Source organism: Nomascus leucogenys, chromosome 4, assembly GCF_006542625.1.
Source record: "Nomascus leucogenys isolate Asia chromosome 4, Asia_NLE_v1, whole genome shotgun sequence".
NCBI classification, from domain to species: domain Eukaryota; kingdom Metazoa; phylum Chordata; class Mammalia; order Primates; family Hylobatidae; genus Nomascus; species Nomascus leucogenys.
In genome coordinates this window covers 13,868,856-13,892,177 of record NC_044384.1, presented here as the reverse complement: position 1 = coordinate 13,892,177, position 23,322 = coordinate 13,868,856, and the positions used below count along the sequence as shown (strand labels likewise).

At 34.8% G+C, this 23,322-nt stretch overlaps 1 protein-coding gene across 2 annotated transcripts in view; it reads left to right on the top strand.

Annotated features, from left to right (window-relative positions):
- CDH7 (cadherin 7) overlaps nt 1-23,071 on the top strand; it is a 130,075-nt gene extending 107,004 nt beyond the window's left edge. For both annotated transcript variants that reach the window (XM_003264322.3, XM_030810289.1), the window contains exons 11-12: nt 1,659-1,910; nt 18,344-23,071. In XM_003264322.3, the coding sequence (XP_003264370.1) occupies nt 1,659-1,910; nt 18,344-18,837 (746 nt within the window). In that variant the 3' untranslated portion in view covers nt 18,838-23,071. The remainder of the gene's footprint in view (nt 1-1,658; nt 1,911-18,343) is intronic.
- Nucleotides 23,072-23,322: the final 251 nt, after the last annotated feature.

Sequence of the window (23,322 nt, the reverse complement as noted above, 5' to 3'; positions counted from 1 at the left end):
AGAAGGATAATTCTCAGCATTTAGATTCATCTGGTACAAATGCAGAGAAGGGAATCTATGAACTTCACAAGGAGAATGTGAATATATCCCCCACGTGTCATCATCCAATACCACCATGATTGCTGTACAGCACGTGCACTAAAATGTCTGCATTTATAGGACATCCACATTGCCACACAATTGAAAAATTATCTACCTTAAGCCCAGAGCTCCCTTGACTGTACCTTGAAGGAAAACGTGAATACAGAGAAAGTCATTTCTTAAGAAGTCTTCCATATGATCACTTTTCTGAATATAGAGTCATATTCTCACTTTTTGGGCATTTCAGCTTGTGTTCCTCAATTCACCGTGTGTGTGTGTGTGTCATTTTGATATCAGTCATGTTAGATTACAAATCAACAACTTTCTAAAACTTTCTGTATCAAGTCATAAATGCATCTGACATCTGAGTTGGTAGAAGGCAGAGGCATAGGCCTGCGTGCTATTGTGAAATGTACAGGAACTTACTCAAAACAGTATCCTTCAGCAGCTCCAGCTTAATTTTTTAGTGAGTACCTTCTCGAATTCATACATTCTAAAATAAAAGATTTGTTTACATAAAAATCTACCAGATGGAATCTGAAAATCAAACCGTTTTATTACTGTCTCTTCTATAATTGCATGTAATACATTTTCTGCAGTCTAATATGAGCTTGCTGTCTTGTGCTGTTTGAGACAGATTTCGTCTTGCTGTTTCACTAGAGTACCGTTAATTTTTTCATGCTATGATTGAATAAATCTTTTTGACAGTTTCGAAGAGAGGAAAATAGATAAAAGCACACTGCATGAAACTCTGATCCTGATTTTTCTTCTTTTCCTTTATATTTTTATTAATAGCTATTAATTTTAAAAATCTCACTCTATTTAATTAAGACAAGTTAGTTGGAAAACTAACAGACACGAAACATATTTTTGATACATAAATCACACATGTTATATAGACTTATTGATCACTTTTTTAAAGTTCATAATTACTATAATTGCTTAGATGAATTCACAAATATTGAATATAAGTTAAACATAAATGGCCTGTTTTATCACTGACAAAATGTTTATACACATAGAGTAGCTATAAATACCAATATACAATTTTTAAAATTTTACAATAAAATTCTTCTGAATATCCCTGTATATTCAATTTAAATAAAGCTGAAGTAGCTGATTTTATCCTTTTTAAATATTGGTCTTGAAACTTGTCTAAGACAGGATAGACTGAAAATTTTATCTGTACTATATGATGATGCTGCAAAATGTTTAACCCGTTAATATGTACCATCCTTTCTATAAGTTTATGGTGTAAAATTTAAGATAAGTAAAAGGTGTAGTTTTTATAAAGTTGCAATTAATGTAATAAGTGATTCATAAACATTTTCATATATTTTTACTTTATAACTATTTCTTTTGTTATACTGCATAGAATAACATAAATATCTTATAATGTATTAAACTGGAAATGTCCCTCTGTCCCAGAGAATTGGAAGAAAATTGTTGAAATAAATCTGAAACTCCAGAGATTTCCCTAATTAAGGCATCAAAGTAAATAGAGTGACTTAAATAAAGTTTGGGAAGACTGATTCCATCAGAAATCTTGTGTTATACATTTGCTTTCATTATCCTAGACAACACAGCCTCAATACTAACCAGGAGAAACGGCTTCCGGAGACAGGAACAATCAGTTTACTATCTGCCAATTTTCATTGTGGACAGTGGATCTCCTTCACTTAGCAGCACCAACACCCTCACCATCCGCGTGTGTGACTGTGATGCTGACGGCGTAGCCCAGACCTGCAATGCAGAGGCCTATGTCTTACCTGCTGGCCTCAGTACAGGAGCCCTGATAGCAATACTCGCCTGTGTCTTGACATTATTGGGTAGGTACTGTTTCCAGGGTTTGCTCTGAAAGAGCTGTCACAATAACCATGTGTCACGACTTGCCTATTTTCTTCTCCATTTGGTGAACATATGCAGATATTCTACTGGATGGTGTTTGTTTTGTTTTGTTTTTCTTAGAGACGGGGTCTCACTCTGTTGCTCAGGCTGGAGTACAGTAGCATGATCTCGGCTCACTGCAGCCTCTGCCTCCCAGGTTCAAGCAATTCTCCCACCTCAGCCTCCCGAGTAGCTGGGATTACAGGGGTGCACCACTACACCCAGCTAACTTCTGTGTCATTAGTAGAGACGGGGTTTCACCATGTTGGGCAGACTGGTCTTGAACTCCTGACCTCAGGTGATCCACCAGCTTTGGCTTCCCAAAGTGCTGGGATTACAGGAGTGAGCCACAGCTCCTGGCCTGGATGGTGTTTTGCTCACTAAGTAATACAATTGTTGGCCACACTTTCCAGTGGTGTATTTAAAGTATAACTCAGACAACAAGTTATATCAATTTCGTTTTCAAAGCAACAGTGAAGATAAATGGCTTATGCTTTAAATTAATGTTTTTTAGGATTAAAAATAATCTATCTTATCCCAGTTCTTTTCTTTAGAGCACTCTACAGAGGAGATACACTAGACTGGACAATACATTTTCTATATTGTTTTGATAATATGCTTATTTTAGAAATTATGGCTTTATATTCTACTTTTTAAAGAAAATATTTAAGATCGCTTTCTTAAATTATTTGCAAATTTGAAACGATTGCAATTTCAGCAATGCAAATGTTATATTTTTAAAGTATTAAATACACATTTAATTGTACATTTCCATGATTACTTTATTACTTGGTTAAATTAGATTTATAACTCATATTTGCAGTAACTCAGATTTTGCAGCATCCTTTTAAAAATTGGGAGATGTCCAATGTGGACATTGGGTAATGGGTTTATTCCAAAGCAACATTTTTCTTCACGTTGTAACTTCCTGTAACACGGACAACAAGAACAGAGTAAACATTCAATATACCATACCGTATGGTGAATGTTCAATAAATTTTATGTGTTACTGATGGAAAATTATAAGCTAAGACCTAGTTACTAATACATTATAAATGCTGTCGTGAAAATGGAGGTTATTGTCTTAAGTAACTTAAGCTAAACAAGTAAATCTAAAAGAAAATAAACTATATTTTGCATAGAACTTTACACAGATGCAGAAACTTTCAGAATTTCATTAGAAATGGGAAGTAATTACCTGCTAAATCTAATTAGAATATAAGGGATTAAAGTTTGAAAAAGGTAGAACCACTGCAAACAACTTTTTATTGGTCTAGAAGCTTCTAAAACAAACTTGTCCAACCTGTGGCCTGCAAGCCGCAAGCAGCTAAAGATGGCTTTGAATGCGTCCTGACACAAATTCTTAAATGTTCTTAAAACATTATGTAATGTTTTGCGGTTTTTTGTTTTTTGTTTTTTTTTTTTGCCCATCAGCTATTGTTAGTCTATTTTATGTGTGGCCTAAGACAAGTATTCTTCTTCCAATGTGGCCCAGGGAAGCCAAAAAAATTTAGATTTTGGAATCTAAAACTTAATAAAAAAGATGTAAATTGAATATTTATTTTATAGTAGCAGAATAACCTACATTAGAGGATTTAAAAATTCCATTCATGGGCCGGAAGTAGTGGCTCACGCCTGTAATCCCAGCACTTTGGGAGGCTGAGATGGGCGGATCAGGAAGTCAGGAGATCAAGACCATCCTGGCTAACTCGGTGAAACCCTGTCTCTACTAAAAATAAAAAAAAAATTTAGCCAGGAGTGGTGGCGGGTGCCTGTAGTCCCAGCTACTTGGGAGGCTGAGGCAGGAGAATGGCGTGAACCCAGGAGGTGGAGCTGGCAGTGAGCCGAGATCATGCCACTGCACTCCAGCCTGGGCGACAGAGTGAGACTCCATCTAAAAAAAAAAAAAAATGCTATTCATGTTTAGAATGTCTTTAGCTTGAAGGTGCAGAATGAGAAGGAATAATGAGAGAATAAGTAGATGATGTGTGGAAGACTTTTTAAGTTTGGTCAGTGTATCATAAACAACTTAGATTATGCCATAAAGGAATAAGATTGCATTCCCCAAATTTTAATTATCCTCAATAATGAATTGTTTTTTGATTATTTTAAGGCTGTCTGATGAAGCTTGCTTCACTTTAGTAAACACTTTCAACTTTGACTTTGGGATTTTTTGCGATTTAGGTTGCTTGATGATTCTAATTAATTAAGAATTATCAGATAGTTATTACTGAAAGTAACTGAAATAGAGTTTTATTAGATTTCATTCTTAGATATACTGTATACATATACAGTATGTGCGTTTGTGTTTGTGTGTGTGTCTGTGCATAAAAGTTTGGGGGATTTTGTCAAAATTTAAGTATGGCTACTCTTTCTGCTAAATTTGAACATATTGCTTAAGTAGACACCAAATTTGAAATGCCTCTTCCACTTCTAAGGATCAAATTTTTTGTGCCCTATATTTTATTCATTTTTTAAGAGTTACTGTAAGTCTCCAAAACCGTAAGTAAAACAAAGTCCATTGTACTGAAATACAATTTGGAACAAGGGGCTTCTGCCTGCAGCTTCCATTTCTATAGTGACCACACAATAATCAGTATCATCAAATACTAGCATTTTAGCTCAGAAATGTGGTCTCTTTGTGTCTTGTTTCCCAAGTTTTTAAAAGCAGATAATCAGGAATTTTTATACTGTTTTAGTTTTGTCACCACTATTATAGACTCTGGATTTTCACACAATAAGTGCTGAAGCCAATGAGATTAAGTATTCACAGGGTGAGCAAGTGGGGCCCACAGCCTGGCATGAAAATTGATTTCTAGTACACAAGTAATTCGTTCTTTATTACACCTCAGAAAGTGGTGTGAATCTCGTTTCTAGGCATTAGGTATCAGGATTTGTAACTCAAACCTTTTAAGACTTCTGAACAAATATTACTAGGAAAAAGCAAGGTGAGGAGGTGGAGATGGGGAATAAGAACTTAAAAATCAAGTTCAATTAAGAATGAAACTATAGAAGTATCTGGACTTTAGACTCTTAAAAAAAAAAAAAGGTACTTGACTACATGTTAAGTTTGTGTTCCAGTGATGTGACTAATTAAAGCTACATGTAACATGACGGATGGGGATGCACTGACATTACCAGAAGTTTAATGCTGGAAGGCATCCCAGGTATCGACGCTAACCCAAACCTTACAGAGGGAAAACTTGAGGTGTAGCGTAAGTTCGAAGGTTTGTAGGAGTACATATAACAAGTTAGAGGATATGACGGGATAAGATTCTAGGTCTCCTTATTCTCAATCACTGATTTTTATTAAACTGCACAAGAAATACATCGTGAAATATAAAAATGTTTACGCCTATATATTGCTGAAATAATTCATGTTATCCAAAGTTGTATTTGTCAGTCTTTATCTCTATCTGTATTCTTCTAACTTTATGGATGAACTGCTTTCTGATTTCTCATTCTTGCTCTCTCTCTGATTTATTTGCACCTGAATTCTTTAAATGAAAAAAAAATCCAAAAATTAGAACATGGGTTTCCTTTATTTACAGTGAGTACGGTTTGAATGAGATACACTATAGCTATACTCACATTTCATCATAAAATAATCAATTAGATGCCTCAATTATTTTTCATGCAGAAGAATTTCATCAACATATGGCAAGATACTCTGGTATTCTAATTTTTTTTTCTTTTTTTTTTTTTTTTTTTAGACAGGGTCTCACTCTTTCACCCAGGCTGGAGTGCAGTGGCGCAATCTCGACTCACTGCAAGTTCCACCTCCTGGGTTCATGCCATACTCCTGCCTCAGCCTCCCGAGTAGCTGGGACTACAGGTGCCTGCCACCACACCCAGCTAATTGTTTGTATTTTTAGTAGAGACGGGGTTTCACTGTGTTAGCCAGGATGGTCTCGATCTCCTGACCTCGTGATCCACCCGCCTCGGCCTCCCAAAGTGCTGTGATTACAAGCATGAGCCACCGTGCCCGGCCTGTATTCTAAATGTTGAATAGAAATTACAACCCATAACTGACATCAATACCAATTTAATTATGCATTTTTTATCATAGTTAAATTCACACTTATGGACATATACAGTTATTCTTCCACCAGGCTAAGAATACTTTAAAGAAAAAAAATTCTATGAATAAGACATTAGATTATTTATTCAGTAGATTTTTTTAATAAAGGAGAAGAATTTCAACTGTTTTGTTTAAAAATATGGTTTCAATATTAAATATTGTACCCCTATTCTTAAAATAGTACAGCTAAATTCTTTCTGTTCCTCGGCACACACAAAAATAAAACCTGTTTCTTGCACAATAAGGCTGCCACTGAATTTACTATATTTATATTAAGTTTTGGGTGTTTCTGTACTTGGACTTCGAGGGCCCTGTAATTGAAGTCCTGTAGCGTTCCTTCCAGTTCTTTGCTCTTCTGTCACAATTGGGATTAGTTAGACCAGCCCAGCTTCATAAACTCAGATTTAATAAGGTGTTTGTAGAAACTTGCTGTTTACTGCATGGGATTCAGTCTCTTCCAGTATGTCTATAATGGTCAGCTTGACAGTTAGCTGTCATGCATATTTTCGCTTTTCTTCCCTGATCTCCCAAGTACTGCACTATATTTGGCCACCAGTAACTGTGGCTATTCATGATTTTTTCCAGCAGAAAAATACTTTCTTGTTTTTGCAAATGATAGTGAACATCACTGAAGGAAAAATACGTTAAATTGTGGAGGAAAAAAAAGTGGTAGCAGTATGTAAAAAAAAAAAAGATCCCCATCATAATCTATAATGATAGAACATAATTGGCATGGCAGCCCTAGAGATAATAGTGTGCAGACCACTGTTGGCTAATTTATGGTAGCAGATGTGTTCCTCTTTCAAACAAGCATGAGCATAATAAAAAATGAATTGCATTTCATAAGCTCCTACTATGTGCAACACATCAGCCTAAGTGCTTTACAAGCATTATCTAATGTAATGCTCATAACAGATTTCCTAGGCAAGTATTACTATGCCCACATTTTATATAGGAAAACTACAACTTAGAGGAAATACACGAAAAGTTATAGAAAGAACGAGTGTCAGAGTCTGGACCTAAACACAGTGAAGCCTGTTCTTTATAAGGTATTTTTCCATATATGTTTCCCCACGTGAAAGACCCCTCTGTTTCTAGGAAATGCCTATAGGTTTGTGGATATTACAGCCTGGGCACTGCCAAATTAAGTGCAGGAGTATCTTTGCTCTGTTTCACATAGTGGCTTTATTATTTATTCGGTTAACTCTGAGTATCTATTTTACAGTATCTTCCAATTCCTTCCAGTCTTTAGAAAACATATTTAGAAGAGTGTATGTTAAATATGAGGTTATATTTCAGTACAACCAAAATCTAATACACAAATTGTCTTTGTGCATAAACCATTAATTGTACTTAGGAAACTTTTTTTCTATATTAACTGAGACTAAGGTGAAATCATTCTCCCTCATATTTAAAGGAAATGAATTTTGTGATACTTGTTTTGGGAAAAGAAAAGATCCATTTTAGTTAAACTTTCCCCTTTCTTGAGACCTGGAAAGAATTAGCCCCTTTTAGCATATATGATCTATTACAGGAGGTCTACCAATGTATGTTCCTTGTTCTATTGGAGAGTTGAAACTACAAATCTCCAGAGAAACATCAATCCTGAGCAATTTTCCTACATTCTTGCCTCTTTTCCTGATTGAATCCCCACTTATATGTTTTTCTGAGTGGAATCAGTCAGACTTCCGTCTTCTCACTTGCATCCTCCATGGTCAATTAGTCCGCACATACTGTTAACTTTAGTTTTTGGGCTTTGAATCAATTTGTTTCTGTCTCTTACTGTTGCACCTGATTTTTGTCCAGGGTCTTTTTCTTTTTTCCTCCTGAATTGTGGCAACTCTACTATTCTCTATCAGAACCAATCCATCAGAGTTTCAGAGTAAGCTTTTAAAAAATAAATGGGATTTTTAAACACCCCAGCTTAAAATCATATTTTCATGAAATCCCATTGTCTACAGACTAAAATCACACTCTCCAGTACCAGACAGCTCTCATCCAGTTTGACTTTATTTTTCTCTACTTACTTGGTGTACTTTAGTCAAATTGCATCCGTTGCTTTTTTCTAAGACTCATTCTGCTTTGTCTTTCTGCCTGGAATACCTCTTCTCAGAATCTACAAGTGGTTCACTTTTTTTTTTTTTGTATTCAAGACTCACTACTTTGGCTTCTGAGTCCAGGTTGGATGCTGTTCCTAAGGACCCCATAATACCTTGCATCTAGCAGTCTTCGAGCATCTGACATGGTTGACTTGTCTGTTTAATTGGTTTATCTCCTTTTCCATCTCTTCCAGTAGACTGCTTTTAGAGGCAAGGACTGAGCATTATTTTGTCTTTATTTATATCAGCTATTCAGATGCTGATCTGACACATACAGAACATTCTATACATGCATGCTGAATGAAGCATGAATGATTTGAATGTACTGAATTGTGAAAAGAATAATTGATTTGACTTATTTTTATTACCCATAGGAGTATCTCCATTAGACCTTGTTTTTTCTATTTCCCAAGACTTTGTACTTTTAGGACATTTTTCTGAGATTTAGTCTATCTCCTTAACTCTTCAGAAAAATTGATGTGTCACAGATTAAAAGAATTTAAATGATGCTTGCAGGTTAGTAGCCATGGAACTATATAAGGGCTTAAGAAAAAAAATAGAATATATGACTAAAGGTAGATGGAGAAAATATTGCAGAAGAGATGTCAGAGATATTTTATTTATCAGTTTAAAATTCAGTTAAATGTTACAGTTGATATCTCAGTCACTCACTTGGATCATACCAGTTATGAATCTTTAGTTATCCTTTGCAAAAATAAAAATAGTAGAGTTGGTCCGTAAGTGCAAGATAAAATTTTAGCCTTGTGTGACTGGGGATCGGCATGAGCCTCAGATTCCATAGCACATAAATCTACTCATCCTTCAGATCTTTGCTTAAATGCCACTTCTGATGACATCCTTTTCTGATCACAACCAGATGGTGCTGGTACTCCTGCATTTTTCCTCTCACTTTCCTTTTTAAGACATAAATTATTTTACATCTCTGCTTGAAACATTTCAGATGCACTTACATGAAATCCAGATGTTTCTCATGGTCCATAAAGCAAGGCATATTTGGCCACCTGCTTACCTCTCTACAGTATCAGGCTGTCTGATCCTTCTCTCACCCAGTAGGAGGACCCACAGTGCATTTCTTCCATTATTTTCAAGTGTGCTACCCTCCTCCTGAAATAGTCTTGCTGCATTCCTTCATCTGTCAAGTTTAGATTATCTTTAATGCCTCAGCTTCAGTGTTATCTCCCCAGGAGGAGTGTCCTAAGCACCATTATTCTCCATCATAGTATTTATTTCTTTTGTAGTACTTACTTGTAACTATATATGTTTGTTTTCTTTGCTCAAACATAAAACCTTTTGAATGTAGTGATCTTTGTCTCTCTGTCTTCTTAACCAGTATATTATTGGGGCCTGTCATAGGCACATATAGAGACAATATTTTTAATACATAAATATTATTTATTGCACTCTACTGTAAATTTTGCAGGCTTTTCCACATATTTTAATCCCTTCAAGAATAGGTCCAGTATCCTCTATAATCCATTATTCTGCCATCAGTTAGATAGAATAAAGTAGATATCAGATAAATTAACTACATTACAGGAGGTCATCAATATCACAGGTGAGAGCATGGTAAAGTTTACATTTTATCTGTGTATGAATTACATGACTCAAATTTTAGCAAGGCCCAAAAAATTTGGAACTGAATCGTATGAATTATTGTAGAAATTCCACAATGTATGACCTTTTATTGAATAAAAACAGATATCGCCTACTGGAGTAGCACTACTTAAGCCCTTTACAAATAGACACTCATTTAATCTTCATAAAGTTACTATGAAGTGGTTTCTAAGAGGTAAAGACTATTATTTTCATTTTGGAGAGCAGGTAACTGAGGCAAGGAGAAATAAAGTATCTCAGTTACCTCCATACATCCAGGAAATGGAATAAGAGGGATGCAACGCAGATGAGGTCCTTAAATAGGCAGGAGCTATGGGCTGAAGGACAGGACTTGAGGCATATTCTGGGTTACAGTGAGTAAGAAGAATTGGTTGAGTGGAGCATGCAGTGATGGAGAGTTGAAGCAAAGAGGAAATGAAGAAGCTGGAATCAAAGATGACTTGGAGTTTCTGGTTTGGGTATTCTCTTACTTGAGAAAAGAGCACACGATAGGAAACAAATCAGAGGAACGTTAATGAGATTAAACTTACAGAGTTTGAATGGTGTATGAGTGAGAGCCATTGGACAGAAAGTTGTTATCAGTAAAGGAAGTGGTCATAACAAATCATAACAATGATAATAATTACCATTTTGAACATTTATTATGTTCTGATGAGTATATATATTTGTATTATCAAAAATAGGAGTAGTCATTTTAAAATACGGTCTGGTTATCCAAAGAGATAGGTGAGAGATTTAGATGTCAGAGACATCAGCTCTTGCCATACAAGAGGCAGTTGAACCTGGGGTTTCACTGGGCTTGCCTAGGAAGAATGTGGGCTGAAAAGCCAAGAAACCAAGTATAGAACTTGAGGAAGATTTACTGTAAGTACTTCTTAGAAAAGAGCAGCTACAAAAAAACATGGTTTGAAAGAAGAAAATTGTTTTTTTTTTCTTTTAAATTGGCTGCAAGCAGCTGCATTGTTTACTATTAAGTTCAAGATAGCGGACCCACACAATTTCCCATGAAGTTCTGTGTCAAATAGGACACACATGCCATGTAAAAAAAAGGGCCACAAAGTGCTCATTGGATTTGGCAAAATGTGAGTCATTGGTAGCCTTGGTCCCTGGGAAATAGCAGGGAAAACTCAGATTGCTCTGGTTTGAGAGCAATCAGGATATAAGAAAGTGGAAATGTGGAATAGGCTACTTTTACATAAAATAAAAGTTAATAATATTGAGGGTATATGAAGATAAATTGTTGGTCGGAAAATTTCAGGAAACTCTTTCCACTTAATGTCCTCCCTTTTTGAGCTCTGATGGAATAGTGTGCCCGGAGATAGTGGAGAGAGTTTCAAGTTGACCCTGAAAAGAAAACAATTAGCTAGGCATGGTGGCATGCACCCAAAGTCCCAGCTGCTCGGGAGGCTGAGGCAGGAGGATTGCTTGAGCCTAGGAGTTTGAGGCTGCAGTAAGTCATGATCACTGTGGCCAGGGTGACAGAGTGAGAAAAAATAATAATAATAAAATTAATTAAAAAAAATTAAAATGTCTCTAAAAATTAAAAATAAATTTAAAAAACAGAATTAAACAATTTTTGAAATTAAACAAAAAAAATACTAAAACTTAATTAGTGCCCAGTAGAAAAAAAAGACAGATTTTTAATAAACTTCATGTAAATCAACAGGATCAATAAATGGTGAAGAATTAAAAAATAGAAGGCTATTGGAAGGCTAAGTTATACTTGCATATCAATGTGGATGATTGTTTAAAATAAATTATTGCAATTGTATACAGACTGTGCTGGCAGATTTTTTATTTTGATTAGATTATTTTTCAAGTATACCTTATCGGTACACTAATCATTAAACTGATTATAGCTGTCCTTTGTTCAATATGTCATTTGACAATAAATCTGAGAATAGCTCTAAGACCATATGCAATTAGAGTACTCTGGTGTTTGAGTCTTTTGTTCAGATCAGTTGTCCAAAATAAAGTTATTGTGAACCATCAGTGTGAAACGCATATGTAATTTCAAATTTTCACGTAGCTTTATTAGAAAAAGTAAAGAGGAACTATTGAAATAAATGCTAATAATGTATTTCAAACACACTATACCAAACTATTATCATTTTAATATGTAATCCATGAAGATTATTGAGACGATATTTTACTTTTTTAGAAAGAGAAACTTAAGTCTTGAACATCATATGTTTATTTTACACACAGAGCATATCTCAATGAAGAATAGCCGCATTCCAAGTGCTCAATAGCCTCATGTAGCTATTGGCAACTATGGTAGACAACGAAAATTTAAATGACTATTTTATGGCTAATTAGAAATGATGATTGTTCATAAGAGACCATATAGATGATGGTGTTTTTGGTAAAGACTTACTTATCCCTCAAGTCACATTTCAAATGTCTTCTCTTCTGTTGGACTTTCTCTGAGAATCCTGGGCAGAAATAATCCCTTTCCCATACATATTTTCCTAGCATATTTTACAGTGCTATATATTTAATTCATTCTATGATATTTAACTGTTTATTTTTTATTCAAAATGTTTGGCTTGTTGATGGCAAGTCCAGCAGGTCTACATATTTCTAGTCACATTTCCTTGCCTATACTTTATTAATCCATTTAACAAATATTTATTGAGCACATGCTTACTATCATGTATTATTCTTTGTGCTTAGGGTAAATCTGTAGAAAGCAAAGTCACTGCCCTTCATATGGCTTACAGTTTTAGCAATCAGTACTCATTAAAAATATTATTGAATTAAATGGAATTTAGGCTTTAAACCTGTGGTAGTAGCCACTAAACAACGGATTAAACTTAAGAAAGTGATATTTAACAGACACAAATATAAATTTATGCAATTTGGTTTTAAAAAACATTTTTTACAGAGTTTTAGGCTAGGAAAAAACCTAGTGGGATGTAGTTTACATGACTGAGTGATTTTAAAAGGATACCAGATTCAACATTTTAAATATGTTAAAAAAAACACATTAGTGGAGTTACTTTCTCTTTAATATAAGTAGCCTTAGAAAGCCAAATACCTCATGTTCTCATTTATAAGTGGGAGCTAAACAATGCATACACATGGATATAGCACGGTGGAATAATAGACATTAGAAACTACAAAAGGTGGGAGAGTTGACGGGAGTAAGGGTTGAAAAACTACCTGTTGAGTGCAATGTTCACTGTTGGGTAATGTACACCAAAAGTCCAGACTTCACCACTGCAAGATAAATGTAAAATGTAAAAAATCTGCACTTCTACTCCCTAAATACATAAAAATTAAAAAATTCAAATATGCCTATTTTATATGTATATACTTATATATGCATATATAAGTGTATATATATATTTATAATTTCATACATGTATATATAGATAAGTGGCCTTATTTAGCAATGGTACCATTTTGTGGTGATCAGATCACATCGGCAGAATTCTGCTATTTCTGGGTGCCAAAACTGAATATTGAGAATTCTGACATTTGTAAGCACAGAACATCCAGAGTAGGGGACTCAGGATGACAACGAGGTTTTGAACTCCAGACAAGCTGAATACTACACATGCATGTGGAGCAAGCTTGTTCAACCTGAGGCCGGCGAGCCACATGTGGCCCAGGATGGCTTTGAATTTGGCCTAACACAAATTCGTACACTTTCTTAATGTATTATGAAATATTTTTGCAATTTTTTAGGTCATCAGCTATCATTAGTGTTAGTGTATTTTATGTGTGGCCCAAGACAATTCTTCCAGTGTGGGCAAGGGAAGCCAAAAGATTGGACACCCCTGCTGTAGAGCAAATCTAGGTGACTTCTGAAGTGTCTGCCATCTTTAAGAGGATATGACAGTTCATAATAGAATACTTTCATTGGAAAGAAGGGATACTTAATTGTAGAGACCAGTAATTCCGTGGTTATCATCAAGTGGGGAGATTGATTAGGACCACAGGACTTGATGATAGTCCAGTAGAAATCATGTTGCAGTTTACTGTGCAGAGAGACATCTGCCAAAGATCACGGTAAAGCTGAGAATAAAGCTGCCCACTAATTTGTAGTATGGTGTGTGTTTTACACATCGATATTTTTCTCCGTATTCCCTTCCTTTTATTTATCTTGGTTTTGGGAGAATGATTCTATCCAATTGCTGGACAACTAAAACTAATTTAAAACTGACAAAAAGGCCAGGCATGGTGGCTCATACCTGTAATGCTAAAACTTTGGTAGGCCAAGGCAGGAGGATCACTTGAGCTCAAGGAGCTCAAGACCAGCCTGGGCAAAATGGCAAAACTCCATTGAGCTCAAGGAGTTCGAGACCAGCCTGGGCAATATAGTGACACCCTGTCTGTACAAAAAATAGCCATGTGTGGTGGTGCATGGCTGTAGTCTCAGCTACTTGGGAGTGCTGAGGCAGGAATATTGCTTGAGCCCAGGAGGTCGAGGATACAGTGAGCTGAGATCCTACCGCTGCACTTCAGCCTGGGTGACAAAGTGAGACTCTGTCTCCAAAAATAAATAAATAAATAAATAAATAAATAAATGAAACTGACAACACATCAGTTCAAGAGTGTAAAGAATTGCATCAAATTTGTAAAATAGTTCGCAGTAGGGTGTTGTAATTTTATATAATTTTATTCTTGTAATTCTCTTTTCTGCATATTTCTCTGGACCTGTGCATGTCTGTATATTCTTACAGCGAATTGCACTAAGATTCATACTGTATTTATCTGTGAATATACAGTCCACAGTGTTGGAACTGCTTACTTGTAGGAACCCTCTGTTGATATGCTTTTGCCAATAGCCAGCACTATTTCCTACCTACTAGACTGCTCAGAAAATGTTGAATTGAATGTTGTAAGACTGAATTCCAAAATCAGAAATTTAGGCCTGCATCATACTTTTACTGCTGTAATAGCACTCTAACTTCTTTTGTGACATCTTCTCCCCTATCTTCCTCTCCTTGGTCCAGTAAGAATGATTTTCATTTATTTTTTTGAAACAATCTGATTATATCATGCAGTCCTTAAAATATGTTTGTTCTTGGACCTGTAGGGTCTGACTCATGCCTACAGCTCCAACCTTACCTCACCTCTTTCTTTGCCCTCCAGCCACGTTGGCCTCAAATATTTGCTCACTGTCCTCACTGTACCAAGCATGTTCTTCCATATCACATCTCCTTCCCGTCCCTATCCTCAGCCTCCAGTTATCATCAGTTAAGTCTTTCTCATCTGTATCTATTTCCCCTAGTACACTTCTTTATAAGATCATGTTTCCCTCTTTTGGAGTAATTATTACAATCTTACTTTTACATTTATTTATTTTAATGTTTGGATCAATATCTGTTGGTCCCACTGAATTGTAAGGTCCATGAGTAAATGTTGTATGTCTGCTTCTATGTGCAACATTACACTACAATACCTAATGCATATAATAAATGGTTAACATATTTTTGTGAGATATGTAAATATCTCACAAAAGTACAGGTAGTAAGCACTTAACAGGGAAGGAAGGTGAATACCAGACTACTTACAGATACGTAAATTCCTGAACAACCAGAACAATCTAAGTGTCACACATGGCTAAATTTCAGCTAGAACTAAATCTTTTCTTCTATTTCCACTCAGAAGTAGAGGTCATATGACAGAAAAGAGAAATGATAAAACCTCTTAAAATATATAATCTTTTTTTTTTTTTTTTTTTTTTTTGAGATGGAGTCTCGTTCTGTGGCCCAGGCTGGAGTGCAGTGGCGCAATCTCGGCTCACTACAAGCTCCGCCTCCCGTGTTCACGCCATTCTCCTGCCTCAGCCTCCCGAGTAGCTGGGACTACAGGTGCCCACCACCATGCCCGGCTAATTTTTTGTATTTTTAGTAGAGACGGGGTTTCATCGTGTTAGCCAGGATGGTCTCGATCTCCTGACCTTGTGATCCGCCCACCTTGGCCTCCCAAAGTGCTGGGATTACAGGCGTGAGCCACCACGCCTGGCCTAAAATATATAATCTTATGCTTACTTAGGCAGAGTATTCTTCTTAATACAGTGACTAGCACCATAGTCTATGAAGAACAGTTAATTCTTGTTCTATGTAAACATTAAATTCTATTTTTTGTATGCACTTGCATGGTTAGAAATTAATATTTTCCGAGATCATTCAAATGTTAAATTATCTAACCCTCCAAAATACCATGTTTTTCTTTGCCTTGGACAAGATTGGGAAATAAAGCAAACTGCATAATACATTAATATCCTTGATGTGTATTGTACCTTAAGGCTGATATACCCACAGGTACTTTATAGAGTTTTACCTTGATTGAAGACTTGAGAATCAAAAGTCAAGTTTATCAGTAGCATGAAATACATTTACAATAGAATATAAGAAATAATTGATATATACTATCTATAGCAATATATTTATGACAAAATTTATTATAATTAATTGATAATTTTGAAATGTTTTGTCTACTTAGACATTGATTTAAAATAAAAGACCATCTAATTATTATATAACTCTTACCCTCTTTATACCCTAACTGACTCTCATACTCATTCATTTCTTACATCCTTTTGTTCTCAACTGGACATTCCTCCTCCTTAATTTTGCTGTTCAACATGTGTAACAGATGTCTTATTTCTACCTGCCTCCATCTGTGCATCTCATCACTATTCTCTCTCAACATCCCTCTTCATTCCATGGTTTACTTTGATTTCTCACTAAGAAGTCCTACTGAGTTCTACTTTCTTTCTACTACAATTACTTTCATTTTGGGGAAACTATGAAAAATTTCAGAAACTAAAGTTGTATATAAATATAAAATAATTGTTTATTCATCCATGTATTTTTAAAACTTGTTATCTTTCTTGAGCAAGCAAATCGCCTTTTGAGCTTTCACACTTGTCACCCTTAGCCTTTGTTTTTTAATCACCTTCTATGAAAGTACTAAGCATACAGTGTTATAAATAGTGCGAGGGCTTCGAAGACAGACTGAGATGGAGTATGCCTCACCCCTCACTATTGCATTTAATCACATTTAGACAGGTTATTTTATGTGTCTAAGACAACCATCAAATGGAAAAACACCTACCCCAGAGAATTGTTGTGAGTGTTAAATAATATGTCCTGTGTGCAGACCTTCATTTCTCACGGTACCACCTTTCCTATTTCCCATTTAATCTTTGGTACATATGCCTAGCCATATATGGTATACTTTCTACTTTGCTTCTTACCTTAAAAACAAACTGCTGTGTTGCATACTGATAAGTAACTGGGATTCTGCTAACGCTACTTATGTTATTTCCAATCTTCTTTATCTCTTCAGTCCACACTGTGAAGATTGATGTTGACTATTATTATCATATATTGCTAATTTCAGTTAGTTTGAAAGTTACTTGTTCCAACATCACACAGCTAATATGTAGGAAGGTTGGACAAGACCTTTCTAACACCAAAGCTGCAGCTCCTGTTGTAGCATTCTGGCATGTACCTTGAGAACTACAAGGCATTAGAGTGGTGAAACTGCTAATTCTCAGTAGACAAGAAAGGACAATGCACTTAACAGGGAAGGAAGGTGAATACCAGACTACTTATGGGAACAGAAAGATATACAAGCAGTAATTTTAAATTCCAGAATTCAACAATACTCTTTTTATTTCATTGTAGTTTAGTTGAAGTAGCAATGAAATCAAATGTATTCCCAATTCAAGGAGCATGCAGTCACTCAGAGGCCAGAGCACTTTCCTTATTTGTGTATACTAGTGAAAAATGCACAGAATACATTGCTTGTTGAAGTCCCCCAAATAGCCAGTGTAGTTGTTCTTATTTGCTTTACAGTGCAACCTCCTGCTTTAAGATGTGATTTTTAGTTTTTATATAGGAAGATAAATTCCTAACATTAAAGGGGTGATTCATTTCTTAAATTTATCTTTGACAGTTGCTGAAAATCTCACAGCTTGTATTCTGTCTGTAGGTATAATGGATAAAGACCAAGTTCAGTATTTTATACATGAAAGTGGGACTCAATTTATTATAGAGAAGCTTTTAATCTTTGTAAATGGCCTGACATGCTGGATTTTATTTAACAGTTGACTTTCATAGAGAAGGAGTAGGCATTTCTTCAAAGAACCTGACTGAATGCTATAATCCATTTCTTTCTGAAATTGCAGTTGTTAAATTAGACACAAAACATTTATGAATTTCAATTTGCCTTTCCAGCAATTAAGGAGTTCAAAAAAATCCCTTTGTGTTTCCTGGCTTTGAAATGATTATATTTATTATGAACTGGCCCTTCAATTTCTTCTATCAAATACATTGGAGGTTACGTTAAAGAGGAAGACATCAGTTCTGAACAGGTGTGGAAAAGGGTTCCTTGATGTATAAAAGTGTTCTATTTTAAAGCCATTTTAGCAAGTTTAGCACATCTACCGCTGTGAATCCTCGTGGAAGTAGGTGGCCAATTCATTTCTCTTTAAAGGGAAGAAAACCTGTAACTCAGCGTCCTAGGCCTAATTTTACCATGACATGGGGCAATGGGTGAGTTTACTGAAACTTCTCTTCCTGTCTCATTGTTTCAGTGTTGATCCTCCTTATCATCACTATGAGAAGACGGAAAAAAGAGCCCCTTATTTTTGACGAAGAAAGAGACATCAGAGAAAATATTGTGAGATATGATGACGAGGGCGGGGGAGAGGAGGACACGGAAGCTTTTGACATGGCTGCACTGAGAAACCTCAACGTCATCCGAGACACCAAGACCCGGAGGGATGTGACTCCAGAAATTCAATTCCTGAGTCGACCAGCTTTTAAAAGTATCCCAGATAATGTTATCTTTAGGGAATTTATTTGGGAAAGATTAAAAGAAGCCGATGTTGATCCTGGTGCTCCTCCTTATGACTCCCTCCAGACATATGCTTTTGAAGGAAATGGCTCAGTTGCTGAATCACTCAGCTCTTTAGATTCCATCAGCTCAAACTCTGATCAGAACTATGACTACCTAAGTGACTGGGGACCTCGCTTTAAACGACTCGCGGACATGTATGGGACTGGCCAAGAGAGTTTGTACTCATAGCCTTGGAACCTTAATTTGAAATGTACTGAAGAAAAAGTAACAGCAAAAAATAAAATAAAATGAAATAAAATAATAAACCACTACATACAGAAAACAAGAACTCCACTTGCTGGAGACAGATGGTTGTAAATATTTCTCCATTTTTAATTGTTTAGATTTCTGCCTTGGTGAGGCATATCTTCATTAGACTTATCTAAGGGACTGCACTGACCACAGACTGAGCATTTGAAGGTGTTTTGACAAAAATAAATGCTCAGTGGTTTGTGAATAGATAGCAACTCTCATATACCTGCAAAGGCACCAAACCTCTATGAGAAAGTAGTGCCCTGTGTTGTCAGTGAGTCAGAGATGCCCTGTACATACCTTCATGGTACTGTCATTGAGAGGAATAGAACATGATGAGCTATTGAAAAACCCTGGAACTTCTTGAATATCAAAACTTGGGACAAATTTAATTTACAGAGATGCTTATAGCTTACTATATTATAGAATCCAACAGAATTATATTGCTCTTGATTAACAGACGTATTTTATTTAGGAATATATAAATTCTCAGAAATTCCTTCCTAACTGAAAACCCTACCACAAAGCCAATAAAATTTAGTTTAAGGCAATATAAACCATCGTTTATCCAATAAATTATAAAGTGTTCCAAATAAGAAAAAGGTAAATAATTTGATAATTTTGAGATGCTTGTGTAGGTATGATCAAAAAAAAGTTGCTGTCTATTCATTGATTTTTATTATCTCTTCTGATTTGTACAGGAGAATTTCTTTTTTATTTGACACATGGTGTTGTATTTATTTTGGAGCTCCAATCTCCACTAAATTCAGGTCCATCATACTGCCTCATAGTATTAAACTCATCAGAACATGCTGATTTTTCTCCAGCCCGAGCTACATGAAGGAAATGAAGCATGGAAATGGAGAAATAATAGTAAAGCAATTGAGCCCTGTTGCAGTTCACATCTCAAAGAGGAGCACAGCTACAAGGACATATAACTTGTTCTTCTGAGCCATTAGAATGTCAAAACATTGAAATAAAATATTTGTGTTTTAGAAAGACTTCAGAGAGAATTGAGATTTTCTTTGATGCAAAAATTATTTTTCAAGGTCATGAGTTCTACATGCTCCAAAGACTTTCAAGAACACAGCCTTTCTTGCTGCAAACATATTGAGTAAAATATTGAGTTTTTAAAAGTCTTAATATAATGTTATAAAAATTAAAATCCATCTTTAAATTCTGATGCAAATATGTCCCTCAAGAATTAAGCAATGTATGATTTCTATGTGGTTTAGATGTGCCAAAGGAAGGAAGGCAATTGCAAGTCATCATGTGTTTGAGTTGAGCTTCTTACAGTACGACTTTCATGACCAAAATGATGTTCCTACCTGTTATTTTTCCTAGATTAATACTAGTCTAATGTGCATATATATTCAAGTAAGAATGGATTTATTTTTTTCTTCCTTTCTCCTTTTAAAAATAATTCATTGTTGGGTTCCTAATACATTTACAGATAGTAAACACTGTGTAGAGAATCATGTTCTAAAAGTGCTTTTTGAAAGGTAGACAGTGGAATTGAATATTAATATGTTGATTACACAAAGAAGAACTATGTAGGATTCTGTAAACTTGCAGCCAAACTTTAGAAATGAAGTATGTAAAAGTGGCCTTCAACTTCATAAATATAAATAATCCAATAAATTTGATTACCTGCAAACAGTTCTTTAATTTGAATAGAATTTTGTAGATATTGTTTTATGACTATATAGATATGCTTCTTGCTGTATTAATATGCGTATATATTTTAAAAAATTATAATAGTGAAAGATACTGTTCATAACTTTTAATCACACATGCAAGTTTTTCAAACTAAAAAAAACCAAAAAAACAAAAACAAACAACAACAACAAAAAAAACAAAAAAACAGTGTATTTACCCAGTTCAATAAAATCAGAGTGTGGTGCAGGAATTACATAGATGTTAAGTCAGCAAGGTGCTGAGAAAACAGTTTCTAATAATCCCCTTGTTGTCTGCAAGAAGACGAAATAGTTTAGTACATTTGGATTATGTTGTCAAAACTGCTGATTTTTGCACATACCACTAAACGGAGGTGTGGAGGTATTTTAGAAAAGGAACACACATCATTCACTCTGCTTTTTCTGCTTTTAAAATGTGTGTTTTTTCGCATTAATTTTTTCAAATGGTTACCAATGATAGATTGGAAAAAGAAAGGTTCACATTTAAATAATAATTTAAAATTATTGCATATACCCAATTGCTATTTATGTGTGGATGATTATATCAATACAGTATTACATTTCATTCAGTGGTTTTTTTTTAATTAAAAAAATTTCTTGAGATGGCCGGAAGAATGTTCCTAATATAGGTAGTATTTATATGAAGTATTCTAAGCTTAATTGTAATAGTAGTAAATTTTTTGCCATTGCTTATTTTAGTTTTCTTTTTTCTTCTGAAATCTAATGCTATATATGATGACTGACAATACTTGAGATATAGGCTTTGTTTTAAAAACAGAGATTGAAGAGTTGATTGATAAAATTAATATTAAATCTAGTTGGAAAATTCTCCAAATATCATTTAAATAAATATATATTATCAAGTTGCTTAAATTCAGTATTATACTGAAACCAACTAGAATGAGCTCACAAGAACTAATTCTGCATATCTCTTCCCAACTCCAGGTACAATGATATCATTTTGGTAGGTTGATGTCAGCCTTGGTGGGATTATTTAGACCACAATAGTAATCAGCCAACACTACCCTTTTCTCTGGAGAACAAGTTGTTAAACATTTACCAGCACTGTACTGCTTAAATTATTTTATAAAAGGAAATGTCATAATTGTAAATATAGTATGAATTTATATGATTTAAAATAATGACATGAAAGGAATTTATGCTATATTTTACTACTAAATATCAATGTATGTGGTAGTGATTTCCTGATGTGAAATCCTTGGAGCTACTTGTAGACAGGGAGAGGATTCACTTCTTTATGGAAAACAATGGCTAAATTTCAAGTAGAGATAATAGTTCAGGAAGTCAATATATTTAATTATTTTCCACTTGTCCATACAGGAGCATCAATAGAAACTCAGGGTGTGCCAAATTATGCCCATTTTGAACAGTTTAATTTATTGAAAAATCAGATGCATTTTACTTGTTACTGTCTATGTCAAGGAAATACACCCAAGCCTTTAATCTGAATTGTCACCATTGCATTATTAAAAATCAACATAAAAATATAAAAATCAAATCTTAAGAAAATGGATTTCTGGAGATCAAGCCTAAATTATCAATCTCAATTCACAAATTAGTCTGTTAAAGAAATATTCCAAGATCTGCCAGCTAAAGAACAAAATCAGGAAAGACATCAAGAAAAAATTAGGTAGTAATTTGCAGGCAATAAGTAGATTTTTTATTTTTCTACAAGCAATCACCAGATCTGGGATCTGGTAAATATCTTTATTTGCCAGGAAGCTCTGCTGACGACTACAGTGAGGTTAGTTGTCTACAAGATAGACGCAGGAGGTAGTAGTGGTTAAGTAATGGTAGCTGCCTTTTCACTCTGCCCTCTGACGAAGTTTTAAATTACTTTATCTTCATGCACAATTACATTTACTACATTGGACGATAAACAGACACAGGCAATTATTTTCATGTCAACGGCATAGTTACACAACGTAGGAATGATATTTATGATGTGACCCACATGCCCAAGAAACGCAAATGCAAATAGTGTTAGCATTTATATTGAAATATAAAATCTAAAGCAGCTTAAAATAAACTAAGCTAAACTGCAAAAAGCTAAATGATTTAGTTTAAACATGTTAAAGTTTTAAAGCACTAGCTGTAAATATTAATCTTCAGATTTTCAATTTAACATGTATTCACTTACAAACTGTTCTAATAATAACCCTAATTATTTTCCAAGTCACCATTTAAAGTTTTATTTACAGTTGACTTAATCAAATTAAAGTTGATGTAAGCTTCAACTTATTTTTTAACTCTTTCTGGTCCACGATGCCTGGAGGCAAGTGAAATATATATGACTAATAATAGATAAACCAATTTATTTTCTGTTAGTGTGTGTTTATTTTTTAATTATGATTAATGTATATTGTGTGTATATATGACGGTGTATGAAAGTTGGCAATGAAAGCTAATACAGTCATGTTAGTTGGCTGGATATAATAAAGAACAAGAAAGGAATAATAACATTTGCATTTTAAATGTAATTGAAATTGTTTCAGAAGAGTGGGATAAGCCCTTAAGAAAAATGGGAGATGTTTAAAGCTGTGATTTGGCAGACATTGTAACGTATAATTCTGTGGGAAAATTTTCAAGCAAATCAAGACAGGCAGTGTGTGTTGCATTCTGACACTTTTTCATTGTTATGCTAACTTCCACTGGCTTAGACTGTAACTGAAAAGGATGTGTGCCTGTGTGTGTGTGTTTTTGT